At 43.3% G+C, this 13,388-nt stretch overlaps 1 protein-coding gene across 1 annotated transcript in view; it reads right to left on the reverse strand.

Moving 5' to 3' along the window:
- Nucleotides 1–237: 237 nt before the first annotated feature.
- The window catches only part of LOC141052899 (uncharacterized), a 34,392-nt gene continuing 21,241 nt past the window's right edge, over nucleotides 238–13,388 (reverse strand). The window contains exon 6 of the mRNA XM_073550217.1: nucleotides 238–3,754. Within this exon, the coding sequence (XP_073406318.1) occupies nucleotides 2,103–3,754 (1,652 nt within the window). The 3' untranslated portion in view covers nucleotides 238–2,102. The remainder of the gene's footprint in view (nucleotides 3,755–13,388) is intronic.

Here is a 13,388-nt window from a genome sequence, read left to right on the forward strand (position 1 = left end):
ATACCTCCTGTGACCCCGGACCACTGCCGCCGGCTCCCAGGTAAGATACCATAAATTTGGATAGTATGACGGACCGCCATCTTATAAAAATATTTTTTCCCTATCTTCCAATCCAAAATTTGAGGTGCGTCTTATGGTCCGATGCGTCTTATAATCCGAAAAATATTGTAATTATTCATTTCGAACTTAGCTATTAACAATTAATATACAACTTTATAAATGACAAAGAATGGCGTGTACTATTAAAGAATATTTATTACACACACATAAGTCTGCAGCCTATTACACACAAATATATTTATACCCAAGCAGGCAACTATATGTTTTTTATTTAGTTTTTTTTTTTACACTGCAACACTAATACAGTAATGGCAAAACAATACCACACATTCAAACCCACAATTACCTAATAATATTTTCACCTTCGTTACCTAATCACTCACATCAAATAGGAGATCGTTAACCTAAAACTAACTGTCCCTGTATAGAAATCAAGGGCTATTTCTAGATATCCAATAAGGGGTTAGGGATATAAATCATTAGGGGGGTTAATGCAGGGGTTAAGGATGGATACTTAGCCCAGTATGCTCCTCATGATATCGGTGGAAAATGAGAGAGAAAGGATCCATCGCTGGGTTTTTAACCCCAGCAAAAAAAGATGCAGTGTCCAGTACTATGTATATGGAATTAGATCAACTGTATATTGTATTCCCCCCACTGGTTAAGGTGCATTACCCAATCCGATTGGGAGCTACAATTGTATTAAAAGGAGAAAATTAATTAATTCTCATTTAGTTCAATGTGCATTTTGTGCATATAAGGGTGTGACCGCCCTATTTCTGAGCTGGAGAATCCATCCTGTCTGGCCTATGCTTTACTGGTGGTTCAGTCCCTTGGTCCTTGATCACATCTATGTCACTTGACAAGTGGAAAGGTTTAAATACTAGAGTTAGGACTGCCCCACAAGGGTTGCCGTGACATGGCGGGATGGCATGTACATTCTTTTGATCAAAATTATGTTTACTAAATACCCTTATTATTATTATTACTTTCATGCAATTTTTGCAATTTATTTCATATTTCTTTATTTTAGGATATTTGCTTTTTTGCGTTTTGTTTACGGTTTTCTAGTTGTATGTAAAAGCTTGGGCATCCCTAGTCAAAGCTATTGTTCTTGTGAACACTTACGCAAGTTAACAATGAAATGGTCTCTGAAAGGGCTAAGGTTAAAGATGACACATTTAAAAAAAAGAATATAATTATCATTTTTTATATTTTAAAAATTACAAAAAGAAAAGTGGGCTGATGCAAAATTGTGGGCACCCTACATGGTTAGTACTTAAACCTAAAAAGAAACAGAGTACAGAAAACACCACCGGAATAAAATGACAAATGAATTTTATTTAATAATGGCACATGAAGAAATCATATATCAAGAAACACCATGTAAAATAAAATGAACAGAGAGGAAGGAAAGTGAGGACACTAGACTGGTGCAACAAGGAGAGGGCGGACCCCTAAATGACCCAGGGTGAGTGGGAACCCAAAATAAGTATACCAAATAAAGGTGAAAAATCAAAAGATACAAAGGTTGGTGTAACATTAATAAAAAAATATTAATAAAAATATAACCATACCAATAGTGACACCAGATTAATCAATAATAACAGGGTTAACCCAGCTAACTCATGAATAATGGCAGAGTCCGCACGTCTCCCAGCTGCTCCCTTAAGTATGGTTATATTTCATTTAAATTCATTTAGGGGTCTGCCCTCTCCTTGCTGCACCAGTCAATATCCTCACTTTCCTTCCTCTCTGTTCATTTTATTTTACATGGTGTTGAAAAGGTATGAAAAGGACTTCTCCCTTTGTGAGATATTTCGTGTTTAGTGAGACTACTATTGTTGGTCAAATATTTTTCACAATCTGAACATGAAAATGGTTTCTCCTTTGTGTGATTTCTCTGGTGATTAATAAGATGTGATATCCGCTTAAAAGGTTTCCCTCATTGAAAAGTTTCTCTCCTGTGAGTTCCCCGATGTGTAAAATGATGTGATTTATGTGTAAAATATTTCCCACATTCTAAACATGAATATGGCTTCTCATCTGTGAGTTCTCTGATGTTTAAAAAGATGTGATTTATTGGCAAAACATTTCTCACATTCTGAACATGAAAATGGCTTCTCCCCTGTGTGACTTCTCTGATGTGTAACAAGCTTTGATCTATATACAAAAGATTGCTCACATTCTGAACAGGAAAATGGCTTATCCCCTGTATGAGTCATCCGATGGTTAACAAGTTTTGATTTATCTGAAAAAGATTTATCGCATTCTGAACATGAAAATGGCTTCTCCCCTGTGTGAGTTCTCTGATGTGTAAAAAGATGTGATTTAGTGGCAAAACATTTCTCACATTCTGAACATGAAAATGGCTTCTCCCCTGTGTGACTTCTCTGATGTGTAACAAGACTTGATTTATCTCTAAAAGATTTCTCACATTCTGAACATGAAAATGGCTTCTCCCCTGTATGAGTCCTCCGATGGTTAACAAGTTTTGATTTATCTGAAAAAGATTTATTGCATTCTAAACATGAAAATGGCTTCTCCCCTGTGTGAGTTCTCTGATGTGTAAAAAGATGTGATTTATTGGCAAAACATTTCTCACATTCTGTACATGAAAATGGCTTCTCTCCTGTGTGAGTTCTCTGATGTGTAACAAGCTTTGATCTATATGCAAAGAAAATCCCACATTCTGAACATGAAAATGGCTTCTTCCCTGTGTGACTTACCTGATGTGCAAAAAGATGCGATTTCCTGGCAAAACATTTCTCACATTCTGAACATGAAAATGGCTTCTCCCCTGTGTGACTTCTCTGATGTGTAACAACACTTGATTTATCTCTAAAAGATTTCTCACATTCTGAACATGAAAATGGCTTCTCCCCTATGTGAGTTATCTGATGGTTAACAAGATTTGATTTATCTGAAAAAGATTTCTTGCATTCTGAACATGAAAATGGCTTCTCCCCGGTGTGAGTTCTCTGATGTGTAAAAAGATGTGATTTATTGACAAAACATTTCTCACATTCTGAACATGAATATGGCTTCTCCCCTGTGTGACTTCTCTGATGTATAACAAGCTTTGATCTATATGCAAAACATTTCCCACATTCGGAACATGAAAATGGCTTCCTCCCTGTGTGACTTCTCTGATGTGTAACAAGATTTGATTTATCTGTAAAAAATTTCCCACATTCTGAACATGAAAATGGTTTCTTCCCTGTGTGACTTCTCTGATGTCTACTAAGATTTGATTTATGTAAAAAACATTTCCCACATTCTGAACATGAAAATGGCTTCTCCCCTGTGTGATTTCTCTGATGTGTAACAAGCTTTGATCTATATGCAAAAGATTTCTCACATTTTAAACATGAAAAAGGCTTCTCACCTGTATGAGTCATTTGATGTTTAACAAGATTTGACTTACTTCTAAAACATTTATGATATTGTGAACATAAATATGGCTCCTCCTCTGTGTGAACTCTTTTTTGTCTAAGAAGCTCTAAATTTTGGCTAAATGAATCAGAATATATGACCGGTTTTAAATTATCAAATGATAGATCTTTGCTGTGAAAGGATGATGGCATTTGTGGAATGGTGGCATAAATGTCAGTTATATCTTGTGTGATATTAAGGTCATCGGATTTAAAAACAAAAGAAGTCAGTTGTCCCTGTGATCTTCTGGTGAAGTCACCTGTCAAGATTAAACATTATTTTTCAATTTAACATCCTGAATTATATTTTCAAAATATACATTGAAACTTATGTTGGCATTCTATAAGAAAATTCAAATTATTTACTAAGACAAGAACTGTTCACAAGACAAGAGTAGACCGCAGAACAGGAACCAGTAGAATAATAAGTTTGACCTTTATTCATTCTGCCTCCCAAATATTGCAATAAGCCTCCAAAAAGTATTATGTACCACAAAATATCAATAAAGACTTTTAATCCACTCCACCACCCAAAAAAAACTCCACCTACATCCAACATATGTCAATAGAAAAAGAGGGATTTCACATTATTAGTAGATGGAGAACTCTTGAAAAGCAACATAGCTTCCTTGAACCAATCCAGCAAAATCTGTGCTTTCAAAGCCAAATGTCCTGCAGTTTGCCCAAACCCTGTTACCGTGTCCATAATTAGCATTGTAGTAACAGGAAGAACCAACTTAAACATTTACAGAGTGCATGTCTCCAGAAGCAAACACTTGGCACCACGTATTGGGTACTAAAATGGTGTATTGGCAATTTTCACTCTCCAAGATCCTTTGCATGTTAGTTTCCAGAGAATAAAAAAACCTATACAACCTCCATTATAGCAGGTGCAACTTGTTAAACACTAACAACGTGTTAAAACATATAACCTAAAAGACTAATCTCACCAAAATAGGTAATGTAGAGCACATATACAGCTGTGGCAAAAATTAAGAGGCCGCTGCAAAATTTTCAGTTTGTCTGATTTTTCTCTTTATAGGTATATTTTTGAGTAAAATGTAAATTGCTCTTTTGTTCTACAAACTACTCACAACATGTCTTTGAATTTCCAAGCAATACATTTTGTATTTATTTTCAGAAAATCAGAAACGGTCAAAATAACAAAAAAAAAAAAATGCAGTGGTTGCAGACCTCAAATAATGCTAAGAAAACAAGTTTATAATCATTTAGAAACAACAATACTAATGTTTTAACTCAGGAAGAGTTCAGAAATTAATATTTTGTAGATTAACCATGATTTTTTATCACAGCTTTCATGCGTCTTGGCATGCTTTACACCAGTCTTTCACACTGCTTTTGGGTGACTTTATGCCACTCCCGGTACAAAAATTTAAAGTTCTTCTTTGTTTGTTGGCTTGTGACTATCCATCTTCCTCTTCATTACATTCCAGAGGTTTTCAATGGGGTTCAGGTCTGGAGATTGGGCTGGCCATGACAGGGATTTGATGTGGTGGTCCTTCATCCACACATTGATTGACCTAGCTGTGTGGCATGGCGCATTTTCCTGCTGGAGAAAACCACCATGGTTACTTACCGGTAGCCGGTTTTTCCGGAACCCATGACAGCACCACATGAGAGAGGGATCCGCCCCGCCAGGACAGGAACCTACTGAAATATAAGGGGCGGCACCTCTCCCCCGCTTCAGTTGGATTACAGAGCATTGAGAGGACTTCCCGGTTAGTTACATGTTTATCCAACACCACATCACACAAATACACCCGACTATTGTGCACACCCATACGGTGAAAAAAGGGGGGGGAATATACGGGTGCTGTCATGGGTTCCGGAAAAACCGGCTACCGGTAAGTAACCATGGTGGTTTTCCCTTCACCCATGACAGCACCACATGAGAGATTTTTGGAGACTTCGAAACACCTTAGGGAGGGACCACCGCTTGCAGCACCCTTCTACCAAAGGTCAAGTCAGCCGAGGAGGATAGATTTAATCTATAGTGCTTAAAAAAGGTTGAGGGTGAGGCCCAGGTAGCGGCCTTACAAATTTGCTCAATTGATACCTCTGCCTTTTCAGCCCAGGAGGTCGCCACGGCTCTGGTGGAATGAGCCTTGATGCCATCAGGAATCGGAACACCACTAGCTGAGTAGGCTACACTAATGGCCTCCCTAATCCATCTGGCAATAGTCCCTTTCGATACTCCATAACCTTTCCTGGCACCCTGGAAGGCTACAAATAGGGACTGGGACCTCCTCCACTGGCTGGTTACTGATATATACTCTAAGAGGGCTCTTTTCACATCTAGATTATGGAATTTCTCCTCTCCTGGGTTTTTCGGATTTTCACAGAAGGAGGGGAGGACGATTTCCTGGCTACGGTGAAAATCCGACACCACTTTCGGTAAATAAGCAGGGTCTGTTTTTAGGACAATTCTGTCCTGGTATACCTGGGTATACGGTGGACTAACTGATAGGGCCTGCAGGTCACTTACCCTACGTGCCGATGTAAGGGCCACTAGAATAATGGTTTTTAGGGTAAGATATTTCACTGATAGTTGTTGTACTGGTTCAAATGGTTCCTTTGTGAGAGCTTCTAACACAAGGTTTAAATCCCAGGGAGCCATTTTTTGCGATGGGACTGGTCTAGACCTGTGGCAGGATTTAATAAATCTAGCTATCCATCTGTTTGCCGCTATGTTACAATTATATAGAGCGCCTAGCGCTGAAACTTGTACTTTGAGTGTATTTACCGCTAGGCCTAGCTGTAGACCTGCCTGTAAGAACTCTAAGATAGTCTTGATCGGGGGTTCTTGGTCTAATGGTTTCCCCAGAAACTGCAGAAACTTATTCCATATTCTACCGTATATATTAGTTGTTACTGGCTTCCTACTTTTCATCAGTGTAGCCACCAACCCAGGGGAGAATCCTCTATTACTTAAAAGTGACCTTTCAAATTCCACGCCATCAGATGGAACCCCTTGACTTGCGTGTGGAATACCGGACCCTGAGCTAGCAGGTCTGGAATCTCTGGCAGTACCCACGGATCTGAGAGGGACATTATCTGTAGTAGTGAGAACCATGGCCTTTTTGGCCAGAACGGGGCTATTAAGATCACTCTGGCCTGATCTTCCCTTATCTTTTTCACTACTACTGGGATTAGAGCTACCGGAGGAAAGGCATAACTTAGCTTGAAATCCCACGGAATTTGCAAAGCGTCCACTGCCCATGGCTCTTCCTTTGGGTTCAGTGAACAGAATCTTTTTACCTGCCTGTTGCTTCTGTTGGCAAAGAGGTCTATTATTGGCTCTCCCCAAAGATGTACTATCTTTTGGAACACTACCCGATTCAGGGTCCATTCCCCCTGTTTTAGTGTGTTGCGGCTTAGGAAATCGGCTTGTGTGTTTTCTACCCCTCTGATGTGTATGGCTGATAGGGAGTGTAGGTGTCTCTCTGCCCTGTGAAAGATCTCGTTGGTTTCGAGCATTAGGGAGCGTGACCTTGTCCCTCCCTGGTGGTTGATGTAGGCTACTGTTGTGCTGTTGTCCGACATAATCCGGACATTGCGGCCTTCTAGAGTGGGCATGAATATCCTTAGGGCTCTGTTTACTGCCCGTAGCTCTCTTAGGTTGGAGGATGCGTTTTGCTCTAGGTGTCCCCAGGGTCCCTGGGCTACCTGTCCCCTTAGGTGCGCTCCCCACCCCGAGGAGCTTGCGTCTGTCATTATCACGTCGGACACTGGCTTCTGCCACGATGTCCCTGTTAGTAGGTTTGCTCTGTCTAGCCACCATCTGAGAGAGCCTTTGGTTTTTACGGAAAGTTCCAGCCTTCCTTCTAAACAGCCTTTTAGCGACTTCTGTGCTGATAGGACCTCTGCTTGTAGTTGACGGGTATGAAATTGTGCCCATCTGACCGCTGGGATACAGGCCGTCAGAGTGCCCAACAAGGACATTGCCCCTCTCAGGGTCGTGTGAGGTTGATCTATTGTTGCCAAGATCATATCCCTTACCTTTTCCACCTTGGCGTCTGGTAAGAGACAAATTTGTTGATTTGAGTCCAAGATGAAACCTAAGAACATTTGCCTTTGTAAGGGTTGTAGCCTTGACTTCTTGACATTCACCATCCAGCCGAGATTCCGTAGGGTATCTATCACCCTTTCTACTTGCTCTGTGCAGTGACGTTCTGAGTTGCCCACAATTAGAAAATCGTCTAGGTAGGGTATTATAATTGTGTTGTGGATGCGGAGGAATGCTGTCATCTCTGCAACTACTTTTGTAAACACCCTCGGTGCTATGGATATGCCGAATGGAAGGTCTCTGAACTGAAAATGTTTGAGGTTGCCCCGAATGTAGAGCGCTACCCTTAAGTATTTTTGGTATTCTGAATGGATCGGGATGTGGTAGTAAGCATCCTTTAGATCGACTACCGCCATGAAGCAGTTGTGGTGTAACAGCCTTATAGCTGAAGTCACTGACTCCATTTTGAAGGTTTGGTTCTGTATCCAACGGTTGAGGCCTCTCAGGTTTATAATCGTCCTGAACGAATGATCCGGTTTTTTTATTAGAAAGAGGGGCGAGTAGAAACCCCTTCTTTCCTGTCCTCTTGGGACCTCGATCAGGACATGTTTGTCCAGCAGGCTTAGGATCTCTGCGTCTAAGGCCAACTGTTCTTCTACCCCTCTCCTGACGGGGGTCACCACAAATGATGCTCTTGGCTGTTGAAAAAAGGGGAATTTTAAACCTTCCTTTATGATGTTTAAAATCCAAGTATTGGAAGATATATTTTCCCAGGCCTGACCAAACAGCATCAGTCTCCCCCCTACGGGGATGCCGGCGTCATTGAGGGGACTTTTTTGCGGATGAAGCGGCTCCCCCGAACATGAATCCAGACTCTTTCTTCCTCTTGTCTTCCCATCGTTTCCGATCTCCCGGAGGCCGGCCTCTATTGAATTTCCCTCTCCGAAAGGGCGGTCTTCTTTGATCTCCCTGAAACCTGGGGAAGCCCTTCTTCTTATCACCCGCTTTTTCTAGGATTTCGTCCAGATTTTTTCCAAAGAGAAATTGTCCATCACATGGAAGGGAGCATAATTTGGCTTTTGATTGTAGATCTCCCGGACACCCTTTAAGCCATAACGCACGCCTTGCAGCATTTGATAGTCCCGCTGCTCTCGCCGTCAACCTCATGGAATCGGCCGAGGTGTCGGCTAAAAAGGCGGCTGCTCCGTGTAGCAGATACATGTCTCCTAAAATTTTCTCCCTAGACATCTTGGAAGCAATTTTTTCTTCTAGCTGCTGTAGCCAGATCATTAAAGACCGGGCTGTACAGGTACCGGCTATCGCAGGTTTTAGTCCCCCCGCTGTTGCTTCCCAAGCATGCCTTAGGTAGGAGTCTGCTTTCTTATCTAGTGGATCTCTTAGTACTCCTGAGTCCTCTAGGGGCAGGGCCGACCTTTTGGATGACCTGGATACTGCCGCATCGATTTTTGGGACCTTGTCCCTTATTTCCGTATCCTTAGGGTCAAAGGGATATCTCCTTTTTGAGGAGGAAGGAAGGCTACCTGATTTTTCAGGCTTCTTCCACTCCCTTTCGATGAGCGCCTGGACTTTTTCATTAACTGGAAAGGTGCATTTCTTCCTTTCCTGTAACCCACCAAACATTACATCTTCTAGGGATTTGGTCGCTTTTTCCTCCTGAAGGCCCATAGTTGACCTAATGGCTTTAAGGAGACTATCAGTATCCTCAACCGGAAAACACGGTCTGCCCCCTGTGTCACTATCCGAGGAGGAAGAGGACATGCGCTCAGCCTGATATTCGGACGAGGAGGAGTCTGATGAAGAACTTGGGGAGTTTCTTCTACTTTTTTTCTTTTTCTTTAATAATAATTTAAGTGAACCTTCCACCTCTGATTTTATGACAGATCTGAGGTGAGTTGCTAGGCTCGGCACTTCCTCCGCCACTGTTTGCTGTATACAGCTAGCGCAAAGGTTTTTTTGCCAATCTTTCGCTAGGGGGTTCTGGCATATCGCACACTCCCTATTATTTCTTTTGCTCCCTGCTTTTTTGCCTTTCACCTAAGGAAGCAAATAACACACAAAAAGGACCCTATTAATAATGGTCTAACATTCACGAAGATCCACTCACCACCCACAAAATCGGGTACCGGGCTGGAAGGCTGCGCTGGAGCATGTGGTCTGTGTTCTCTCGATCTCGAGGAATCATTTGATCTATGGCTCGGACGGCTGCTGCTCTTACCGCTCGAACGGCTACCGTGCTTCCGTGCCGAGGTCTGCGACGGGGGTAGAGAGTGGGGACGGTGAGCGTTCCTGCTGTGACCCCATTGTAACAGCCCGGTCGTTCTGCTCCTTGCCTCCTTTAAATAGGCCCCGGTGAGCGATCCTTTTGACCCTCCCCCCTGTGACCACCGGCCATTCTTCTTTTTTTTTTTTTCTTCTTTTGTGGCCGGCGCCGAACTAGGCGCCATGTCCGTCGCGTCCGTGACGTCAGCCGGCGCATACCCAAGCTGCACCGCGCCGCTGACGTCAGGCGCCGGAAGTCGCGCCCGGCTTCCCCTGTCCCAGGGAGAAGGAGCGAGCGGGCGCGCGCGCAGGGGGAGGGAGGCACGGAGGAGCGCCCCGAATGGAGGCCACCTTACCGCACCCGCACGAACCCGGGGCCTGCTGGAGGAACCCCGGGGACTGCGCTTCCAGGCGCCAACAGCCAGCGCTGCAGGTAAGCTGACCTGCTCTTCCCGCGCCAGGACGGCCCTGGGTCCATGTCTTCATCAATGGCAGGCACCACCGCTGTCAGCCTGGGATCCCGCTCCAGGACAGGAACCCAACTGAAGCGGGGGAGAGGTGCCGCCCCTTATATTTCAGTAGGTTCCTGTCCTGGCGGGGCGGATCCCTCTCTCATGTGGTGCTGTCATGGGTGAAGGGAAAACAGTCCTTAGAGTTGGGGAACATTGCCTGAGCAGAAGGAATCAACTGTTTTTCCAGGATAACCTGGTATGCGGCTTGATTCATACGTCCTTCGCAAAGATTAACCTGCCCAATTCCAGCCTTGCTGAAGCATCCCCAGATAATCACCGATCCTCCACCAAATTTCACAGTGGGTGCAAGACACTGTGGCTTGTATGCCTCTCCAGGTCTCCGTCTCACCATTAGATGACCAGGTGTTGAGAAAAGCTGAAAATTAGACTCATCAGAGAATTGTCTTACTCCAGTCCTCTATGGTCCAATCTTTATGGTCTTTGGCAAACGTCAGCCTGGCTCTGCTTTGCTTCTCATTGATTAAAGGATTTTTTCTAGCTTTACATGATTTGAGCCCTGCTTCTAGGAGCCTGTTATGAACTGTTCTTGCCATGCACTTCACCCCAGCTGCCATTCCTTTTGTAGGTCACTTGATGTCACCCTGCTGAGTGACATTCAAATAAGATGACGGTCATCTCGGTCAGTGGAGAGTCGTTTTTGCCGTCTACCGGTCTGTAGCTTTGTTGTCCCCAATGTCTGCTGCTTGACCTTGTTGTAATGGACTGCCATCTTAGAAATTTTAAGGATGGAGGCAACATGACGCTCACTGTATCCCTCTGCTAGTAAAGCCAGAATTGAGCCCTTCTTTTCCTCACTCAAGACTTTTCTTTTCAACTCCTTTGGCATGGTTAAAAGTTATTTTTTCATTCCTATTACTTTTGGGATATTACTAGCACTTGTTTTGCCATCCAGCTTGTCCTATTGCAAGAGGATTGTGAACACCACAGCAGGGTTTTTATACTTTCCTTTGTTAAATAGGATTTGGTTTAGGTGATCACTTAATCAGAAGCACATTAAGTAGAATGAAGTGTACTCTGGTGTGAATTCCACGGACACTGGAATGGAATGGCTGTCAGAAATATGTAGAGAAGCTGATTTTTATAAAACTGTGCAGTGGTCTCTTAATTTATGCCAGAGCTGTATATGCTCTCATATAGTGTAAACCATGGAGATTATTAAAAAGATCAGATGGAGCAGAATAGCTGATTTGTAGAGTAAAATACTTTATTAATATAATAACAAACTTACAAATAGTATCAAAAATGTATGAGACTTAAAAAGAGACATACTGTCAAGCTACTGCAGTGCAGCATAGCGCAATCTCCACCAGGGGGTGCTGGTGAGGGAAGAGAGGTTGCACACACAACGTAGCAACACTGAGCAGCAGCACAAGCGCCACCAGGTGGTGAAAGAGCGGTCAGACGAGCCAAGTCAGAAACAGGAGCAGAAGTACCAGAGGTCACAGCAGTACACATGGTCAGAAACAAGCCAGGGGATTAGCAACGGTTGGAAGCACATAAGACACAGACAAAAGACAGAAGTAGGTCCCAGTGCAAGCCAAGTCAAAACCAGGGAGTCAACAAACTTACAGGGAGACACTGAGTCAGGACAGACAGAAGGAATAAACAGACATGGGGCAAGTCAGGGTTAACAGCAGGACAAATCAGGATATACCAGAGTCAGATACACACGCCGAAGGCAGAACTACAGCTGACACCGCCTGCAAGATGCAGCGGAGCTAAATAGCAAACCTGAAACCAGACAGGCTGAGAAAAGTTAACCCCTGAAATGACCTGACCAGGAACATGGAAAGGCAGGATTCAAAACCCGGTCTGGATCAAGACAGTACCCTCCTCCAAGTGGACCCTTAGAAGCGAGTAATCGCGAAACGGCCGTTGGCCAGCATCTCCCTCCCCTAGCATTCCTCTAACGTCCTGCATGTCCACATATCTCTTGATGGAATTAATGTGAAATAAAGACGCACAGTTTTTCAGCTATATTGGTGAGTGCTGCATATTTCTTCTTGTTTCATTTCCCATTGAAATATTCATGTTTTTTCATGCAAGCACCTCCGTTTTTTGATTGAAATATATACCGCAATACTTCAGATAAATAGCTCCGTCTGTTAATGTGGTGATTTGTGTGCCCTAGTTTGCCGTTTATCTCTTTGCTCTTTAATGTGTATGAAACACCCGAACCAAATCGATCAGCATGGACAGATCGTGCCGGGACCCAAAATCGATCCTCAAGACAGTAACCTCTCCAATGGACCAAATATTAAAGTGAACTAGTGCAGACCATGTGAGAATTCACAATCCGTTCCACTTCATACTCAGTCTGACCATCCACAAAGACAGGAGGCAGATGGGGACCCAGCAGAGGATGGAACAAATTACTTAAGAAGGGACTTATGGAACACATTGGGGATCCAAAGCGACAGAAGAAGTCGTAGGTGAAAGGTAACTGCATTGACAACCTCATTGATCTTGTAAGAACCAATAAACCTGGGACCTAGCTTAGCAGAAGGAACTTTTAGATGAATGTTCTTGGTAGACAACCACACTTTATCTCCCACCAGGAACCTAGGTCCTACAGACTGTCGCTTATCAGCAAAATGTTTATGTTTGCCTTGAGCCTCCCCAATGTTCTTCTGGACCTCCCTCCACACCTCCCCCAACCGCTGAACTACCATATCAGCCCCTGGACATCCAGAATCCAGCCTAGAAAATTCGCCAAAATGGGGGTGAAAACTATAGTTACAGAAGAACGGAGAGGTGCCAGAGGACTGGTTAATCTGATTATTAAATGCAAACTCAGTCACGGGCAACGAGGAACACCAATCATCCTGCTGAGACATAGCAAGACACTGCAAAATCTGTTCAAGTGACTGATTGGTCCTCTCTATCTGACCGTTGTTCTCGGGATGGTAGGCAGTGGAAAAGTTCAAGCAAATACCCAATCTTTTACAAATGCCCTCCAAAATTTGGACACAAATTCTACCTCTCTATCAGAAACCACACTCAAAAGGCACACAGTCATAAAATGTGCTCAACAAACAACTTAGATAGTGTTTC

The sequence above is a fragment of the Dendrobates tinctorius genome, unplaced genomic scaffold, assembly GCF_039654945.1.
Source record: "Dendrobates tinctorius isolate UK_male_01 unplaced genomic scaffold, ASM3965494v1 ptg000164l, whole genome shotgun sequence".
Lineage (NCBI taxonomy): Eukaryota > Metazoa > Chordata > Amphibia > Anura > Dendrobatidae > Dendrobates > Dendrobates tinctorius.